The sequence below is a fragment of the Pelodiscus sinensis genome, chromosome 1, assembly GCF_052426305.1.
Source record: "Pelodiscus sinensis isolate ZL-2025 chromosome 1, ASM5242630v1, whole genome shotgun sequence".
NCBI lineage: Eukaryota > Metazoa > Chordata > Testudines > Trionychidae > Pelodiscus > Pelodiscus sinensis.
In genome coordinates, this window is record NC_143052.1 from 241027096 (window position 1) to 241047164 (window position 20069).

Consider the following 20069-nt stretch of genomic DNA (forward strand, 5'->3'; position numbering starts at 1 on the left):
GAAAACTTAACTGGGGTAGCTCGGATTCTGTTACGTGCAATACTTTATTTATGGGGAAGAGATGGCTATAAACCATAAGTTGTAACAAATCCTAGAAATTAGTCATGAAACAAGACTTAAGGCATTTTTAATCCTGATAATTGAAAATACAGTACCACAAAGTTAATCAAAAGGATGGTTGTGAACAAAAAGAGGTGTGTTATGGTTCATAGTTAATAAGGCAAAACTACCCAATACATGCTGTATCAATACTGCAGTCACTTCATAACAGTAACCTTATCATCCACTTTTAAAAAATATCTGTGCCAAGAGACAGCTTATGGTCAATTATTTAATATTTTCTGCTATAAATAATAAAAAATATTACTTACCAATACAAAGAATGTTGAAACAGAAGCCTTGGTTGATGGATTTGTTAACCAACTGATCTGGTAAGCTATCAAAACCAACGTGGCCAGACAAAGATAAGGGTCGACAATTATCATTTTGCTGTGGAAAAAAGGATTACTTAAGAAAATATGCTGTAAAACAATTAACAGTGATAAAAAGGAGATCTATTAATAAACTACAATTCTTCTTTAGATCTGATAAGTGGCTAAAGAAAAAATTAAGTTTGTAAAGTCTGTCAGTTGAACAGTAAGTATTCATTTAGTGAAATGATGGCATAACTAGTTATGTTTTGCTGTAGCCAGTTAACCTGCCATCAAAGGCACTGAAGTAAATAGGACTACTCACATGATTAACTGATTAGTGAGATCAGAAACTATAAACAAAAGAAAGCACATTGGTCTAAAGAAAATAGAAACTTGTGAATGAAGGATATCTCTCTATAAATACAAAAAAAATATCAAAGGAGAACATAAGGGAGTATAAGAATTCAAAATACAGACTGAAATCTTGAGGAAAGGTATATATAGATAAAAACGTATTCTAAATGTGTGAAGGGTGAGAACTTTTTAGTGTGATAAAATTACCCAAACATCACAATTATAATGGATATAATTAAAGTACCAAACATGTATAATTCTTTTTAATTTATTAAATAACTAGATGATTTACCTGACGAAGCTCAGGTCCTAAACTCAATTAATTTTGTTTTTTGAAAAATAAAAGGAAAATGCGCATGCGTCATTTAAATCATTGCTCTGGGGTGGAGCTGGGGATGAGGAGTTCAATACACAGGCTGTCCTGAGGAGAGAGGACTATCCCCGTCCTCTCTCATCACAGCAGCTTGGAGCCAGGTGAGAAGTGCCTCTCCCTGTCTACTGCAGCTCCAGCAGATACAGCCAGGGTAGAGGTCCATGTCCCCTGGCTGGGGCAGGTCCAGGTCCAGGTCCAGGTTCGTCTGCCCCCTGTACTCCTCAGTCGGAGAGCCAGAATGAAGAATGCAGCAAATTGTGCACTTTCCCCTTGCTAACTGACAAAGGGGACAGTCAGCAATGTTCCCATCTGAATGGAAAGAGAGCATCAGTCCCACGCCCCCAGCTCTTGCCCTTCAAGGGCAGCTCGGGGGGGGGGGGGGGGGGTGTGGAAGGCTTAGAGCTGGAACAGTCCCAGATGGAGGGTGCATGCTCACAGCCTGCCCCTTTCACCTGCCTGGTGATTCTGTCTCTTTAATGGTTTTATGAGAGGCAATCCCATTCTAGGCACATTTCATTTTCCAGGCACAACCAAACCCTTAACTTGCTGTAAGTTATGAGAAGAGGAAGTGTATACTCAATTTGGTGGTCCTAGCTCTCACCATTTAGGAGGAATTCTTGAACAGACAAATACACAGACAGATGGACAAACTCTCTCAAATATATGATAGATGAATTGGTACTTAGATACCTTGGTGATGGGTATATGAAAAATTCCTAATATAAATAGTCTAAAAGGAAACAACATTCTTTTTCCACATACTAACTGTAGAATTATAAACGCAACTACAAAAACAACTAATCATAAACACATTGACAAAACCATGATTAGCCACAGGTCCATGTTATTCTGTGTTCCTATGTTTCCAATAATCAAACCATCATCAGTTTCCTGAGCCTTCCAATACTGCAGCATCCTAAGAATTAACCTTAACCTGGGTTTACAACCTAGCTTTTGCCTACTTCCCTAAGGTCAGGTCTACATTGGCAGAGAAAATCAGTGCAAAATATGCAACTCCAGCTACGTGGATTGTATAACTGAAGTTGAAGTATTTTGCATAGATTTTCTGGGGCATGCCTAATTTTACCAGACCCATTAAACTGAATGCCGAGAGACCAACCTCCAGAGTGTCAATCTTCCCAGAAGTATAGATGTGCCCTAAGTTTGTGGGGGTTTATTTAAATTTAGAAGATCAGGGAAAGTGTCATTCTTTATATTGAATATTTTTTGACATATCAGTCGGATCTTTTAACATTAGGTTAGTACTTATCATGAAGCTACTCTAAATCTTTCTAGTATGCATCCCTTATAATAATTTGAATATTTATTCATTCTCTTTTCATGTTTCAGGTGTGTGGAGAAAGGCTACTCTCATTCTCATATTAGACTGGTATTTCTGGAAAAATCTAAACAGACAAAACAATTTAAGGAGAACACACTATATTTTAGGACTACTGAATATGTTGATTCTAAAATTAACATGGCATTGAATGAAATAATTCAAATATAGTCACAATTTGAAACACAGAAAATGATAAAAAAACATTAGGAAAGGTACCGTATTTTAGAGGTTTTTACAAACCGCGCAGAGTATCCTTGGGTGCAGGGTATACAAAATTGTTTTTACACACCAGCTCGTCGCCCAGTTCCTCCATAGCCGTAGGAAGGGGCAGAGGGAGCACTCATTCAGATGTGCAGGAACCGGGAGGCGAGCGCTCCCCCGCCCAGTTGCTGCGCAGCCTCCAGCCTCCGGGCAGGGGAGCACTCACGGCCCGATTCCTCTGCAGTTGTAGGAAGGGACAGGGGGAGCGCTCATCCGCCTGCACAGGAACCGGGTGGTGAGTGGCTGGCTAATTCTCCCCCCCCCCCCGCACCATAAATATACCCCCGGCACAGCCTTGTATACCCCGCGGGTTATATTCGTGTGCGGGGTATACACGATTTTTTTAACTCAAAAAGCAAAACCCGCGGGGTATATTCGGGTGCAGGGTATATTTGGGTGTGCGGTATATTCGCTAAAAGACAGTACTCCAATGTGTGAGAGCCAGTATTAAAAAAGAGACAGAGAGGATTGTGGATGAAGTAAAACAAATGGAACATGGAATGCCTGATGGAGCAGAGGGGGCAACATCAACTTATATAACAACAGCACTTCTAACAAACCTAAAGATGCAACTTGGCATATGAACAAAAATTAGCTATTTTATCGTTTCATAACACCCACAATTAAGATTTGAAACACATAAGGAATTTTTAGAGTTTCAGTATAATAGAGGGATACCAAGACTTAGGTCAATGGCCTAAATCCTAGTTGGGTCCTAAATTACCATGTAATGGTTTTCTAAATTGCATACGTCACTAGCAATCTCCTTGGAATATGTCTACAGAAAACAATGACAAATGGTACCAATCCATCTGAACCCATCAACAGAGTAGTATGAGGAAAGCTACCATAGGACTTTCTGTACTTGCAGAGGAAAAACAGAGGACCTAGTCTCCATAGCTGTCAATCTGGTATCTTTTATTTTTAAAAATACAATAATAAAAGTATTTCAGGTAATTAATTTAGCTTCCAAGTTTGATAACAATGAAGATGACTGAATAGAACATCACTTGTTTGATAGGTATGCTGGTTTTGCAGCTAGGGATGAAAACAATTATAAAAACAGTAACGTATGCCCGATAAACACTGTATCCGTTACATGGTTAACCACTGCGCTTCCGGCTGCTCCTGGCCCCGAGGCGTTTAACCATTAACCAGCGATCAATAAGCATCAGCTTATTGGTTACCTGGTTAAACTCTTATATCCCTATTTGCAGGGCTCGCCGAACTGCAGCGAGCCCCAGTCGCCAGCCATGCTGTCCGGCTATCTGCGCATGCGCAGATCGGCCAAACCCAGCTCTTCTGGGTTACAATCTACTGTACAATCTACTCGCCACGGGCAAGTAGATTGTATTATTTGTCGAGCCCTGCCTATTTGCAACACTGACAATTTGACAAAAACAAATTTTCACTGCAAAGCAGATAACAACACTGAAGTATAGTAAACATGTGCAATAACAGAATGCCTTTATGCGATAAATGTCCTAAGTAAAACCCTGACTACGATGACATTGTGAAGCTCATATATAAAGTCCAACTTGGTTTATTTTCTTAGGTCTTTGAACTTTTGCCAAATCAACTTCCTGTAGATGAATGTTTTGGTCAGGGAACTGAGTGGCTCAACTTCTTCCAGAGATATTTATATCATTTTCAAAATTTTCTCAGATGAATGAGTTCTTAGAACAGCAGCAAATCAGGGGCTGTAACTGTATGGGTACAAGATATTTACTATATTACTTTACACAAGTTCTAAATGGAACTTAGAATTTCATATTATTCTTAAGAGTATAAAACCACAAGATACAAAATCTCATTTCACATATCAAATATGAGAGTAACTTGTAAAACAGATTTCAGAACCAGTGTATGGACAAATTTCACTAATAAAACATTTGCAGTGATGTATAAAGTTATCTGAAGCATTGAGCACTTATGGATTTATTTTCACAACTTTCTTGTACAGTAGAGAAGTCTTCATTTTACAGATGTCAATGGGATTGATTTGTATAAACTCCAAGAAAAAGAGTCAAAGATCGAGGAAATGAACCTGGATCTCTCTGTTCCAGCCTACTTCCTTATCCACAAGATCATCCGGTCTTTTTCTTTCTTACAGAACAATCTTTAAATAGCACATCAGCTGTTGAAGATGCAAAACCAGCAATGGATCAAGAATGCATCAGAAAATTCTGTTGTGTCGTCAGATGTGAATTAATACAGTTTAAATTATTTTTAGAAGTATCTTTAGAATTGAAAAATGGCTGAAGAGATTTTCTTCTCCTTTGCTGATATTTAGAAGGATTTTTAGGCAGGTCCAACTGTAATACCAAATACATATTCTTCCTCCCATTTTCTTGTCCCCATATAGGCCTAACTGCTGGCTCTTTGGTTTCAATTTTGCTGCTATTATTAATGGAAAACATTCTTTGAACTCCTCTAAACACAAAATGTGTATTGCTTTAACTATATCATTCTAGATTAGGGATGCGAATGACTAGTCAACAAGCTAGTCAATTAGGCAGCAAGGGGGGGAAGTGACTATCAGAAAGAGGCAGCAAGAGTGGGGGGAAGAGAAGGGGCTGCTTCAAAGCAGCAGTGTTGTCTAGAGTCAGACCCTGGGCAATGCCACATGTAGCCCGTGGCCAGCTGAAAGCTCTCAGCTGGCCTGGGCTGCACGTGGCATTTCAAAGCAGCAGCACCTCGTGGAGCCCAGGGTCAGCGGGGAAGTCCCCAGTTGGCCCCAAGCTCCACATGGTGCTGCTGTTTTGAAATGCCATGTGCAGCTCGGAGTCGCTAGCTGGCCTGGGTGGGGGGGTATCGCAGAGTCGGTGCTGAGGGGAACCAGCTTTAAGCCAGCTCCCCCCAGCACTGGCTCCTGATCCCCTCCCTGCACTTGCTGCCTCTGATACAAAGGCGGGGGGGGCAAAGGGAATGTGAATAGTTGACTACTCCTTTACATCCCTATTCCCAGGAAGGCAGCTTCACTGTGGTCTCCGCAGTATAAAGGTTTTTTAAGCTTTATACTCCGAGAACACAGCTCATGTAACCACTATGATTTTTAGCAGTTTACGTGCTTAAATTTATAACTGAATTTTTACATCCCTCCTAAACTACTGTATATACTATTATAAAAGGAGAGGTGTCCATCATGCCAACTGTCACACGGAACATTTGAGAAGACTTGAGAAGTTTCTAGGGGGAGGTAGGTCCCCAGCCTCCCTCCCTCTGCTGAGACTCCGCCCCCGCCACGGGGAGGAGGAGCAGCAGCATGCCAAGTGTATGTACATCCCCCACCACAGGGAGGGGAAGAGCACGTGCACCTGGCATCCCCAGAGCAGCAGGGAGGGAAGAGGACACATGGCCCCAAACTCCACCCACCCCCGGGAGCAGTGGCAAGAGAGGATGCTCTACAGCCCAAACTTCCCCGGCCCTGGGAGCAGCAGAGAGGGAGGAGGCCACATAGCTCCAGCCTCCCCAGCTCCAGAGCAGTGGGAAGGGAGGCAGCCGTGCAGCCCGTGCTGGCCCAAGCCTCCCCACCGGGAATAGCAGGGAGGGAGGCGGCCAGGTGTATGTCTACCGTCACAACGGGACAGGTAATGCTAGTATTTATAAATCATCTGGAAATGGGGTTTTGCAGATGATACAAAACTACTCCAGATAGTTAAGTCCCAGGCAGACTGTGAAGAGCCACAAAAGGTTCACCCATTTTTGAGAGATCAGGCAACATAATGAAATTTAATGTTGATAACTGGAAAGTAGGGATATAAAAGTATAGCTGTTTAAATGGGTAACCAATAAGGAGAAGCTACATACGGCTCCTGGTCCAGCCCCCAAGGAACCAACAGCTTCCCCAAGCTGCTGCCACTGTATCAACGTGGGGGCAACAGCCAGCTCTCCAGGAGTGAGGAGACAGGCAAGCACCGGCTCCCGAGGAACTGCCTGCCGCCCCGCATGTAACCACTGAAATTTTCAGGGTTACATGATTAGCCATTTTACACGCATTGTAATGTCACTAATGGAAATGAATGCATATTAGAAAATATAATCCCAACTATACATATAAAACAGCAGCAGGCAATAACGAGCTCACAGGCCAATACCAGATGCCACAGAGGGACAAAACAAAACAGGTAATCCTCATGTAATCCCTCCCATCACCCATTTCCAGACAGGTCTGGGCACTTGCAGCTCCTTTTGGCAGCAGATTGCCATTCCTAGCCAATGGGACCTGCGGGAAGTGGTGTCTCAGTTTACGCAGCTTCCTGTAGCTCCCATTGGCCAGAAACAGTAATATGCAGCCAAAAGGAGCTGCAAGTGCCCATAGCTGCAGAGGGACAAGTAAATAAAGTGGAGCAGCATGCCAGGGGCTGTGTCAAACTGCTGCTGTCTTATTGCCCACCCTTGCTAAAATATCATGGGATCTAAATTAACTATTACCACTCAAGAAAAATCTTTGAATCAATAGGGATGGTTCTCTGAAAATATTCACTGAAAACAATGTGAAGTAGCAATGAAAGTAGTAAACAATGTTGGGCATCATTAAAAAAGTGATAGAAAATGAGACAGAAGATATCATATTGCCTCTATATAAAACCATGGTATACCAACTTTTTGAGTACTGTGTGAAGATATGGTCATCCTATGTCCAAAAAATGGCTTCTGTATCAGGAGAGATTAATAAAATTCGGATTTTTCATCTTAGAAAAGAGAGGAGTAAGGGGGCATACCATTGAGTTCTATAAAATCATGGCTGGTGTAGAGAAAGTAGATAAGGGTATGTCTACACTACAACGTTAATTCAAACTAACTTAGTTCGAATTAGTTAATTCGAACTAAGCTAATTCGAACTAACGGATCCAGACTAAAAAACTAGTTTGAATTAGCATTTTGCTAATTCGAACTAGCATGTCCACATTAAGTGGACCCTGAACCGGGCTTAAGGATGGCCGGAAGCAGTGCCGGCAGGGCATCAGAGGAGGACTTAGAGCGTGGAGATGCTGTCTCAGGCTAGCCGAGGGCTGTGCTTAAAGGGTCCCGACCCCCACCCCGGACAGACAGTTCTCAGGGGTGCCCCGCTTGCAAAGCAGTCCTGGCTTGGATTGCCCGGACTACCCACACTGGGCACATCACACCACTCGGCCATCAGCCCGGCTGCACTTGCCGCAGGCTGCCATCTGAGGAGAGGGGGTAATTGGGGGGCTGAAGGAGAGCTTCCACCCCCAGAAGCCCGCAGAGCCAGCCCAGTCCTCCCCATCGGGGGCTCATGCCCCATTCCTCCTTCACCTCCTTCCACTTACCCTTCCCTAGCCCCTCTTCTTGATGTACAAAATAAAGATAACGTGTCTTCCAAAATGGAATCTGTCTTTATTGAACAAAACTGGGGGAGACTGGGAAAAGGAGGTGGGAGAGGGGAAGAGAGAGGCTGGGAGAGGGGAGGGCAACTAAAATGATCAGGGGTTGGGAACAGGTCCCATATGAAGAGAGGCTAAAGAGACTGGGACTTTTCAGCTTAGAAAATAGGAGACGGAGGGGGGACAGGATAGAGGTCTCTAAAAGCAGGAGTTGGGTGGAGAGGGTGCATACAGAAAAGTTCTTCATTAGTTCCCATAAAGAAGGACTAGAGGACACCCAAGGAAAGGAATGGGTAGCAGGCTTCAAAGTAGTAATAGAAAGTTGCTCTTCACAAAGCAAAGAGTCAACTTGTGGAACTCCTTGCTGCAGGAGGCTGTGAAGGCTAGAACTAGAACAGAGTTTAAAGGGAAGTGAGATCAAGTCATGGAAGTTGGGTCCATGGAGTGGTATTAGCCAGAGGGTAGGAGTGGTGTCCCTGCCCAAGGTTTGTGGAAGGCTGGAGAGGGATGGCACGAGACAAATGGCTTGGTCACTGTCTTCGGTCCATCCCCTTCAGGGTCCCTAGGGTTGGCCGCTGTCGGCAGACAGGCTACTGGGCTAGATGGACCTTTGGTCTGACCCAGTACGGCCATTCTAAGCTCAGGGCTCAGGGTCGGGGGTCTCAGTGGACCCCCTTGATTCTCTTGCACACCTGCTCCTGGGTGGCCAGGCTGGCAGCTCTCCTGCCCTAGCCGGCCACTTTCCTGGGCCTAGTGCGGAGATCGTGGACAAGGTCCACGATGTCTGCACTAGCCCAAGCGGGTGCCTGCCTCTTGCAGTCCCGGGCAAGCTCCCGGGAGCCGCCAGCCTGGTCCCGGGAAGAGGGGGAGGGCTGGGGGGCATCAGGTGGGTGGCTCGATCCGTGCCAGGTGCAGGGTCTGCTGGCTGGGTGCTGGCAGGCTTGCACCTGGCACGGGCACCGTAGCCAGCCTGTGCCCCTTTAAGGGCTCCAGGACCGGGAGGGGGGCAGACGAGTTTCCCTGGTGTTGGCCAGAGTGGCCACCAGGGAAAGCTGGGGAGGGCTAGCCTCCCACTAGTTCGAATTAAGGGGCTACACACCCCTTAATTCGAACTAGCTAGTTCGAACTAGGCTTAATCCTCGTGGAATGAGGTTTTCCTAGGTCGAACTAAGCGCTCCGCTAGTTCGAATTAAATTCGAACTAACGGAGCGCTAGTGTAGCGCCTATGAAAGTTAGTTCGAACTAACGTGTGTTAGTTCGAACTAACTTTGTAGTGTAGACATACCCTAAGGAAGTACTATTTACTCCTTCTCATAATACAAGAACTAGGGAGATCACCAAATGAAATTAATAGGCAGCAGATTTAAAACAAATAAAATTAAGTATTTCTTCACAGGAGGCACTGTCAACCTCTGGAACTCTACCAGCGGATGTTGTGAAGGCTGAGATGGGGTTCAAAAAGGAGCTAGATAAATTCATGTAGGGCAGTTGGTCTATCAATGGCTATTAGCAGAATGGGCAGGAATGGTGTCCCTAGCTTATTTTTGCCAGACGCTGGGAATGAGCAACAAGGAATAGATCACGTCATGATTGTGTGTTCTGTTCATTCCCTCTGGGGTACCTAGCATTGGCCACTATCAGAAGACAGGATACTGGGGCAAATGGAACTTTGGTCTGACCCAGCATGGTCATTTTTATGTTGAGCAGGGCTGGATTAAGGGGGGGGGGGGGCTAGCCGGGCACCTGCCCAGGGCACCAACCTAAGGGGGTGCCTGATGGCAGCTGTAAGGGCGCCGTGCGGCTGGCCGCGCAGCGCCCCTTACAGCTGCCATCAGGCGCCACGCGCCCAGGGGCTGCACATATGTCGTGCGCCCGCTGCCCGGGGCGCAAATGGCTCGAGCCAACCCTGATGTTGAGCAAATATCTTTTCTGAACAAAATGTTAATATTTGAACTACCAAGACATCAGTTTTTAGTTACCATTCAACTATATCACACATGTATTTATAGAAAGGGGCAGGACTGCAGCTATTTAAAATGTATGTTATACTTACAACCAAACTAAAACCTAATATTCAAACTAATAAATTAACTACGAAGTATCATTCAAATCCTAATAACTTCTAAAGAACAAGCTTTTCCACTATCCTGAACAGCACAGAAGACAAGTTTCTATTCTAAGGAAGAACTGTAGCAATTCCTGCTGGAGGTGTTGTTCATATTCAGTTATTCTAATTTGTTTTCTTTCGGGAATAGCTACAGTACTTTAAACGCTTCCATCAAAAAGTCTTAATTTCTATTCATATTATATATTTGTAATTTATATAATTCCTCTGCTGAAGCTGTATTAAATTATCCTGGAGATTTCGTGCGTGGTCTTCTGTGAAGATTGAATGCCAGCCCCATCCAATAAAAATGGGGTAAGTCTAGAGCACTTTAACTCTACTATTTGTTAATTTGAGAAATTAGAACATTTTTCTCCACATTCCTCCACCTAGAATATCTACAATCCAATTCTACCCATGAATGTGGCCTCTCTCAATGCTCCACTCCCTGCTATTTTCCAGTGTAATGTTGTTTGTTTGTCCTGTCCTATCTAGGATTGTCTTGCTTCTCTAAATCTGTAAGCCTACTGATGAACTCTAAATCCCCCTCACATTTAATTTTTGCTGATCATGCTTTTTTCAGATCTCCTCTTACATAGTTAACCCGCAAAACTACTCTGTGGCATATTTACCTTTTAAATTTCAACTCTTCTTTTATGCTAATTTTTAGAAGTTTTTCGGTTCTATTTATGTAAGAGTTATGAGTCCAGTCTGTGAAGTTTTGGTCCTCAAGTTTACATTACTTCCTCTACAATTCTTTATATACAGAATGCTTTATACAGAATACAATATAAAGCTAATAAATTGTACTAAATGAAATAAAGGCTACAAATCTTATTTAAAGCATAATTAAATATTTACAAAATGGAATGCAATGGGTTACTTCTAGGGATGGGCAACTAGGAATACATGGGTAGCTTTCCTTTATCTCAGTGGATGGCAGCAGACCATGGCCCACTAGGGTTCCACCTGTGGCCCAAAGGCACCTCACCTACCCCCTTTTCCCCACACGCTTCTCGCACACCAAGGCACCAGAGCCCAGCGCTTATCTGCTCCTTCCCCTCCTTCCCAACACTTTCAGAGCCTGCACATTGCCTGATTTCCACTCTGACCCCACTCCTCCCATTCCCTCCCAGAGCTGGAACACCACGAACAGCTGATTTGCAGCATTCCAGCTCTGGGAGGGAAGGGGAGGAGCAAAATAGAGCCTCTCCTCTGAAAGTGCTGGGAATGAGGAAGGAGGAGAGGAAGTTTGGGGATCCAGTGCCACGTGAGCAGAAGGGGTGTGGAAAAGGGGAGCAGCCAGGGGGTCCACGAGCTGCAGCTGGAGCCCCAGTGAGCTGCATGCAGCTAGCAGGCTGCCCACTACTGGTTACTTCTTTTTGAAAAACGAAGCAGTGTTCAGCACTGGATCTAGGGGCAAGTCTGGAAAGTGAAGAAAAAGAGACTTTGCACTTCTCTCACTAGGACTAATCAGGATACAATTCTCCAAAGGCTGCTCTAACTTATGTCACTTCAATGGCCCCAGAGACTATCCAACAATCAAGGATCATCAGTGTCCAGCACTTTTGCGATACACCTTTCAAAATACCTCATGTGACAAGAAAGCACAAATGACAACTAAACTCCACTCAGGGATTCCCCTACACAAGACAAATCCCCAGCTGGTTATTGAGGTCACTTTTGTACAGGTTGGATCTTGTTGGTCCTGCACCCTCGGGACCTGACTAAGGATGTAAAATCCTGTTTAATTGGTTAACTAGTTAAACATTTACGTTTAGTCAGTTAACCAATTAAAAGGAAGTGAGCGGGGAAGCAGTGTCCGAGCTGGAGCACTCCCTCCCACCACTGCAGACAAGTGCTACTCTTGTGGGCGCTGCAGGGCTGGAGCAGCTCCCTTCCCCCAGTGGGCAGGGAGCAACTCCAGCCCTAATTGCTTAACTGTTCACAACCCTAGACCTGACTGGTCCAGAATGAGGAGATTTGCCAGACCAGGGGAGATGCCTCCCCTCCTGGCCCATGCTGCGTCTGGATTAGGGCGACAGCCTGCCCCACAGCTGCCTCGGCCCCCCAGGGCTCTCTAAATGACACCAACACCACTGCTGCTGGGACTGGAGTACCACAGCTGGAGCTCTGTAACTGGGGCCAGAGCTCCCCGGCCATTGGAGCCAAAGGTCCACAGCTGGGACCAGATCTCCACAACCAGGACCAGATCGCCACAACCGCTGCTGGGGCCAGAACTCACGTTGTGCTGCCTATTCTCCTCCACCCCCACACCGCCCAACTCTGGGCTCTTGGCTGAGTTGCCGGTGTCCCCTAGGGCACTCCTGTCCCACCGTCAGAACTCCCTGTTCCTGAGCTCTGTAGTCGAGGAACGTTGCTGGACCAGGAAGTCCAGTTAAGGGAGGTACAACCTGAACAAAGCAACACCAGAGATGGAACAGCACAGAATATTTGTCTTTATGTCATAAACTAATCAAATTATTCACTACATCAAAAATAAGAATTAATTCAGGCCAAGGTTTGCATTGGAAGTATGTATCTGAAGAACAAGGAAAAAGTGGAAAGTTGATAGGATTTGCCAGGATGAGGGGCATCATTTTCCTTGAAGTATGCAAAAACATAAGCAAAACTGTTAGATTAAAAAAAATGCAGTACCTCACTGACATTCTGATCAAGACAGCCTCAGAATTGGATCTTCAAGTAATAATTTTAGAAAGTTGACAGTTGCAAACTGAAAGCAGGCATATGGGCCTTCTACACTGGGTTCAGTACAGGATTAGGGCACAATACCCTATTTCTGTTCATACCTTTATAAACTGGGGGTAAATTAACAAATGTGTTTATTATCAGAAGTTATTAAAGTAATTTTTTATTCAAACATATACCTGTGCACTGTTGGTGAGCTACAGTTCATAACCATTAGATTATTGCTATCCATAACTGGATTTTTATGATGTATGATCAGTAATCTGAATTACATGAGATTGGTTCCTATGTCTGGATGGTTCCCAAATTGACAATATTCAATATGGCCACTTGAATACTTTTGAAGTAATTAAATATTTTAACAAATACTCATAGTATTACCCTACTGTGAGCAGTCTCCATATCACATGGACAAATGCAAAAGCAGTTACTATTGAAAGATGCTATAACTTAAGCATAAGTCTCAGAAAGTAACTGTGTTATTTTCTATGTGCAAAAACAACAGAGGAGTCCTGTGGCATCTTACAGACCTACTAGTCTTTAAGGTGCCACAGGACTCCTTGTTGCAAATATAGTTAAAAAATCAAACTCCTGGTTTTATTCCAATCAATGGTGATAAGATTTTGTTTTCTCATCTCTACTTGCTAATGACTAATTTAAAGCTCCCACCTCAATGTAGAGACACAGGAAAAGGATAAAAAATAACTAATAGTCTTGCCGCACCTTAGAGACTAACAAAAATGTAGATGAAATCATGAGTTTTCGTGGGCACAGCCCACTTCTTCAGACGAACGGAGTTAAGGGGAAAGGAAAAGGAAGGAATCCCAGTTAAGCGAATGAATCAGTTCATGACAATGAATGCTGCCATCCTCTGATTAGCTCATAACTGGACTGACACGGCTGAGGTCACAGCCCCGAGTAGACTATTCCCAGACTTTTGAAACCAAAACACTGATTTGAATAGGAGAGTCGCCCCCTCCCCCTCCCCCTCCCCCAGCTGCGGGGACGGGGCTTGGAGACCCGGTTTGAAACCCACCACAGACGGCAAGAGGCTGATATCTCCCCCCCCCCCCGCACTGCCACCCACAGCCTCGGGGCAGGGGCGCGCCCGCCACACCCCAGGCTGCCTCGGGGGCCTTTCCCGAGCGGGCTGGGAGCAGGGGGCTGCGGCGGGCGGGCGGGACGGAGGGAGCGGCCGGGGCCGTCGCGTCTCCCCCGCCCGCGCGAGGCGCTGCGCCCCGGGGTCTGCGCGGCCCGCCGGCAGAGGAAGTTTCTAGGGAGCGGTCGGAGGGGGAGAGAGGCGAGAAAAAGTTTCCCGGGCGGGACTCACCAGCTGCCGAGCGACCTCGGAGGAAGCCATGACGCGGGGGCCGGGGAGGGAGGCGCCGCGCGGGAAGCGCCGGGCGGTTGGAATGTAACTGGCAGCCAGAGGGTCCGCGAGCGGGGCGGGGCCGCCAGGGAGGGGGCGGGGCCAGGCACACGGGTGGGGAGGGGCGCGGCGCCGAGGGGCGGGGTCTCGCGGGGGCGTCTTCTCCCTTCCTCGCAGCGCGATGGCATCGCTTCGCACCCAGGCCCGGGAGTGAGCGCGGCACGCGGCAGGTTCGGACGTGACGTGAGCGGGCAGCTGACGGTCGCTGCCCCCCCCCCCCCCCCAGCCGCCTGTAGGATGGGCCGCGCGCCGCCGCCGCCCTGATTGAGCCGCCGCGCGGCGCTAACGCCGGGAGATGCTGCCTCAGTAGCGCGGGGGGGCGGGGAGCGCCCGGAGCCGCCGCGGCGATGGGGCTGCGCTGAGCGCCGCCGGGCGCGATGGCCGAGGAGCCGGGGCTGAGCCCGGAGTCGGTGCTGCGGTTCCTGGCGGCGCGGGGCGGGCGGGCGCCCAACGCGGAGCTGCTGGAGCATTTCCGGGGCTGGCTGAGCCCCCCGGAGCCCGAGCGCCGCGCCCGGGCCCGCCAGCGCTTCAAGGAGCTGGTCAACGCCGTGGCCACCGTGCGCCTGGATCCCGGCTCCGGCGCCAAGTACGTGCAGCTGCGGCGGCGCTACCGGCCCGCCGGGGTGCCCGATGCGGACAGACCGGAGCCGCCGCCCGGCCACCAGCCCCCCCGGCCCGGCGGCAGCGAGGCCGCCGCTCCCCTCGAGCCTCCCGCGGCGCCCGGGCCCGAGCCGCTGCCCAGCATCGCGGACGCCGCCCCGCTCCATCTCCCGGCGGCGCCGGGACCGCTGCCCAGCATCTCGGTGACCCCGGAGGAGGCGGCGGTGGACTCGGCACCGCGGAGCCGGGACTCCGCGCCTTGCGCCGGGGGGAGCCAGTCGGAGGAGATCGCGCCCGCTGCCCCGGGAGAGCCGGGCCCGGAGGATGGGGAGCTCCAGGGGACAGGCCCCCGCCGCCCGCCGCCGCCCCCCCAGTCGGGGAGTAGGAGCGACTTGCCTCGGCTGGGCCAGGTGCCCCCGGGCGGCGCCAGGAAGAGGAGCTCGCGGCGCAACGTGCCCCGGGGGCTGCAGCCCGGGCGCGGCGGAGAGGAGGCGGCGCCCCCGGCCCGGCTTGCTGAAGAGGAGGGAGTCGAGGCCGGTTCCGGCTCCCCGGGCAGCTCGGGCGGAGGCGCAACGCCCAGGTCCAGCCGCAAGAACTTCCGCGAGTTGATGATGGGTAGCTCCCCCCAGCTGAAACGCAGCTTCTTCCCCGGGGCCCCCAGAGCTCGCGGCGGGGACTCGGACAGCGCCTCGCTGGCCTCTTCCTCTGCTGAGGAGGAGAGCGGCGGGGGCAGCTCGGTGGCGCTGGATCCCCTGGAGCATGCCTGGATGCTGTCGGCTGCAGATGGCAGGTGGGAGAGCCTGGAGGGACTGCTCAGCTGCGAACCAGGGTTGCTCTCCAAGAGGGACTTCATCACCGGTTTCACTTGCCTGCACTGGGCTGCCAAGCATGGGCGCCAGGAGCTGCTTGCCATGCTTGTCAACTTTGCTCACAAGCACCAGCTGCCCATCAATATCAATGCCCGCACCAGTGGCGGGTACACAGCACTACATCTAGCCGCCATGCATGGCCATCTGGAAGTGGTCAAGCTGCTTGTGGGGGCCTATGATGCAGATGTGGATGTGAGGGACTACAGTGGGCGAAAGGCCTCCCAGTACCTGAGCCAAAGCACCACGGAAGAGATGCGGAGCCTGGTGGGAGCCCTCCAAGAGGAGGGTGAAGGTGCCACGAATAATGGGAGTGGCCGCTGGAGACTCTCCAAGGTGCTCCCCTCCAACCTCATTGCCTACAAACTCTCCCACCACCTCCATGGGCCTGGTGAGGAGACTGAGTTGGGTGAGGGGGCAGCGGCCTTTGGCAAGGGTAAGGAGATGAGCAGGAAAGCCTCGAATAGTGGTAGGATGAAACCTCGGCTTAACAAAATCCGATTCCGCACCCAGATCATTCACACCACCCCCTCTCTCCGTGCGGAGACTGAGGAAGAAGAGCAGGAGGACAAGTCACTGAAAACATCCTTCAAACTCAGACCCAAATCCAATGTCTTTGGATAAAGTGGGGAGACAGGCAGGGCACCTAATTAGGGGTGTAACATGCTCCTGAACCCATAGTGCAGAAAAGGGGAGGTGCATGCAGGCCTATGTGAACGGCAGCCCCTCATCCAGACTTATGCATTCCTCAGGAGATAAAGCTAAATATCTTGTTTAACTTCTGAATTTCATTAAGTGTACAGTAAACATCTGCAGGGCTCTTGGGATTTAGCAATTTCCAGGAAATAGCTGCTTCAAGCCAAGCAATGGAGGCTTCCCATACTTAAGAGCTGTTTCCTTGCAAGTACAGCTGGGGTAGTAGGTCTGTAAAGAAGTGAGTATGTAAAATTGGTGGGCCTCCTTTTTTTTTTTTTTTTTTTTTTTTTTAAAGAAGCTAGACATCAGGGTCTGGAAACCTAGTACACTCTTATTTTGGTTTTTAAAGTGTGATGGAGGGAAACAAGGGTGGGGAAAGAATCTAAAACTTTACATTTTGATACTAGATTATCAACCAGTACTACATACTGCTCTTCCTGGACAGCTATTTCAGGATTTCTTGAATACGTTCATGTATTTTTAAAGTATTTTTTTTCCAAAAGGCAATACTACGTGACAAAGTAGCATTAGGTACAAAAGGTCAAAAGTGCTCTGCTGACTGTCAGGATTTTTTGTAGATATTTGGGCTCTAATCCTCAGACTTAAGATCAGTCTTAACTTTACCTATTCAAATCATAGAATTCAAATTCTCAAGTCAATGGGATGTCTTACAAAGGATATAGTTAAGCATGATGTAAGTCTTTGCTTAATTGAGGTACTACTGAACTCTTAAGTGGTGGAATGCTAATGCTGAATACAGTAGTGTGGTGGAAGGTCTTTAACTTTTATATGTTGAATAACTGCTAATTAAGTTCTGTATCAAAGCAATTCTACTTTTATAATCACTGTGAATTCTCAAATACTATGTCTAGTATCATTTGAGTTATTAATGTTTGGTTTAGCTTGCTAACCCTAACTGGATTAATAGCAACACTTTTACTGTTGATATAGTCTCTATTCAAAACGAGGTAACTATACTATACATCTCATCCAAGAAGAGAACTTTCCTTAAAGTATAGATGGTGTAGCATGATATCTTCATGCAACTAATGAGATATTGAAAATTCAGTGGTGCTGTTCAGTGCATTTTTAATTGTCCTCTATCTTCCAGCTTCTGCAGAGTCGTAGATACACAAATGCACCCAGAAACTCTTTTCTAAGGCCACCTCTGTCCCAGTTTGTTCTGGACATTGAGTAAAAATACACATTTCACCTAAAACAAATCTCTGTATCTTGAAACTTCAAAATCCTTCATCTCTTTAGAAAGATACTACTGGAAACTCAAAATAATATCCTTTTCCTGAAAAAGAGGCATTGGGCTGGTCCTACATCTAGAATGCAGCTGGCTACTGGAAAAAAAATGTGCATAAATGTCAAACATTTTCATTGGCAGTATTTTAAGTTAACCTTTCTTGTAATGTATGTACTTATTTATAAAATCTTACCCAAAAGTATGTGACTTTAGAAATGCATACAATCTAAATCTGAAGCACTAGTTAAATGCATGCGGCAAGGACTAGGCATCTGTATAATGGGAGAGCTGTTTCTGAGGGATCTGTGCTTTCTCTTGTGTTGACAGCTTTCTTATTTTGATGGCTCCAATGTGGGGGAGAGGACTTTCCCACAGATTTTTCAATTTTTGTATGACTGACCTATGTATGATAGTCACATAAGTAAACAATTAATCCTATGCCAAATTATTATTAGAAAAACTGACCTTGGCGAGCAGTCTAATCAGTTTTACTCATTATTTAGGTTTAGGTCATTGTTTTTGTACAAAAACACTAAAAATCATGGCGGTATTAATTTTATAATTTATAAGATATAATATAAAATTCCATGTGTCTACAGTTTTGGTTGTATACTACACGCATGGGTATATTCTGTCCTAAAAAGCACTTTCATTCATCTCTGTATGGGGCAGGGCTAACAAGCTCCCCTCAGCACTTTCTGCTAGCATATGATTTGGTGCAACAAGAATTAGGTGTTTCAAAGGTGGGGAGCACACTTGAGAACTAGGTACTTGCACCTTAAACATTCTGCAGTGCAGAAATAAAATCTTTATACTAGATTTTCTGTAAAACGAACAGAAGGCTTATTACTTCTACGGGCTTCTAACTTGAGGCTCCTTGAGTACTATATTTTTTAAGTTGGCACACATTTCATGCTACTGCTACCTGTTTCCAGATTTTGACTCTATTAACCATTAGTGTAGCAACTATGAATCCTTGTGTATCTTTCATCATTTTGAGTGAGTCAGGTGTTAGGTTTTTCAAGTGTAAATCTGAAAACTGCACAAATATAGAATCTTGATTTTTTTTGTACTCAATTTGTGAAGGGGGAAATAGTTTGGCACAAATAGTTGGAAATAGGACTACTGTACTCTTCAAATTGTGTTCTAAGAAATTTTAATCGATAACTTAGTAATACCTGCAAAAAAAATCTTCATTACTTCACAACTGATAAAACCAGTAAAAATTATTGGAATTTGCAATTGGTAAATGTGCATCACAGTTTAGTTTTAATTTTATACTACATACCACTCTAGTAAATACTTTTTTTAGACATATTACAGATAAGCCTTAGTAGTATAGACCGCCCATAGCACTAGAAAATCTGAGTTGTGAAAGCATAAACTATGGTGAATTAAAGTACAAAGGTAGCTAGGTTTTGCTGTAGTAACTCCAAATGGCTATCTAATCAAATTTCTGCTTGTGCTATGGGACTAAAAGATTTTTTTTTTTTAAACCCTCAACCTTTTATATTCCACTGTGTTTATTGAGCTAAAACGAGTTTCTCTGTGGGGTAGGAGATTATTCTTGATGCTGTGTTTCAGGATATTCATAGTCTATCGGTACTCTTAAAATTTATGTAAATTAATTAGCAAATATGTTGCCAAGCAATACATGAATTGAACTAAAATTTGTATGGTACAAAACTGGGGTACTTACTAGTGGGGTTTATTATGGTACACTTGAAATATTGAATGTTTATCTGTTGTTCAGTTATGATAGTGTGATATAACAAACCTGTAACTTAACCACTTGATCACTTTTAATGCATCTTTGCCTGAAATATTGGAGGCCTGGATGTCAGTCAGTTTAATACAAGGTGGGGTTTTTTTTATGGGTGTCTATCTGAATGGATATTTGAGCTAAGAATTTGCAGAACATTAAACTTTCATTTTACTGAAATGTAAATTAGTTGTTTTGCTTCAACTTATTTGTGTTTGTATGCACAGTGTATGTATGCACAGTGTATGTTGTGTATCAGATTGCTATTTTCTGAGAGGTTTGTAGATCCATTAATTTTATTTTTTTTTTGTTCTAATCACCAAAATAAAAGATGATACAACTCTTCAACCACTGGTAAGCTGGGGGAAAGTGGCCTTTGTTCTTTGTAAGACAGTAGCCATTTTTGCTGGCTATTAAGTACTCTTGAATAGTTCACTTTAAAATTAATCAAAGTGCCTTTGAAGTTTTCCATGCTAGATAGGACTGGCCTTTTAAAGAAAAGAGCCTCATTTAGGCCTAACCTCTAAACTTAGCTACTGTCCTGAACCTGCTGTTTCTGT

The 20069-nt window shown here is 46.0% G+C and overlaps 2 protein-coding genes across 4 annotated transcripts in view; one reads left to right on the forward strand and one right to left on the reverse strand.

Moving 5' to 3' along the window:
• SEPTIN10 (septin 10) overlaps positions 1–14392 on the reverse strand; it is a 40982-nt gene extending 26590 nt beyond the window's left edge. For 2 of the 3 annotated variants that reach the window (XM_075918142.2, XM_075918147.2), the window contains exons 1-2: positions 14235–14391; positions 372–489 (exon numbers count right to left, since the gene is read on the reverse strand). In XM_075918142.2, coding sequence (XP_075774257.1) covers positions 372–489; positions 14235–14264 — 148 coding nt within the window. In that variant the 5' untranslated portion in view covers positions 14265–14391. Of the gene's footprint in view, positions 1–371; positions 490–14234 lie in introns of all 3 variants that reach the window. The other variant, XM_075918136.2, reaches the window with a different exon arrangement.
• A 63-nt stretch (positions 14393–14455) lies between these two features.
• Positions 14456–19695, forward strand: SOWAHC (sosondowah ankyrin repeat domain family member C). Its single transcript, XM_075918124.2, has one exon. It carries the CDS (start codon positions 14711–14713, stop codon positions 16421–16423), a length of 1713 nt encoding a protein of 570 aa, XP_075774239.2. The 5' UTR covers positions 14456–14710; the 3' UTR covers positions 16424–19695.
• Positions 19696–20069: the final 374 nt, after the last annotated feature.

Bases quoted from the DNA above. Each gene is read 5' to 3' on its own strand.
- SOWAHC (XM_075918124.2), top strand. From the start codon at position 14,711: ATGGCCGAGGAGCCGGGGCTGAGCCCGGAGTCGGTGCTGCGGTTCCTG.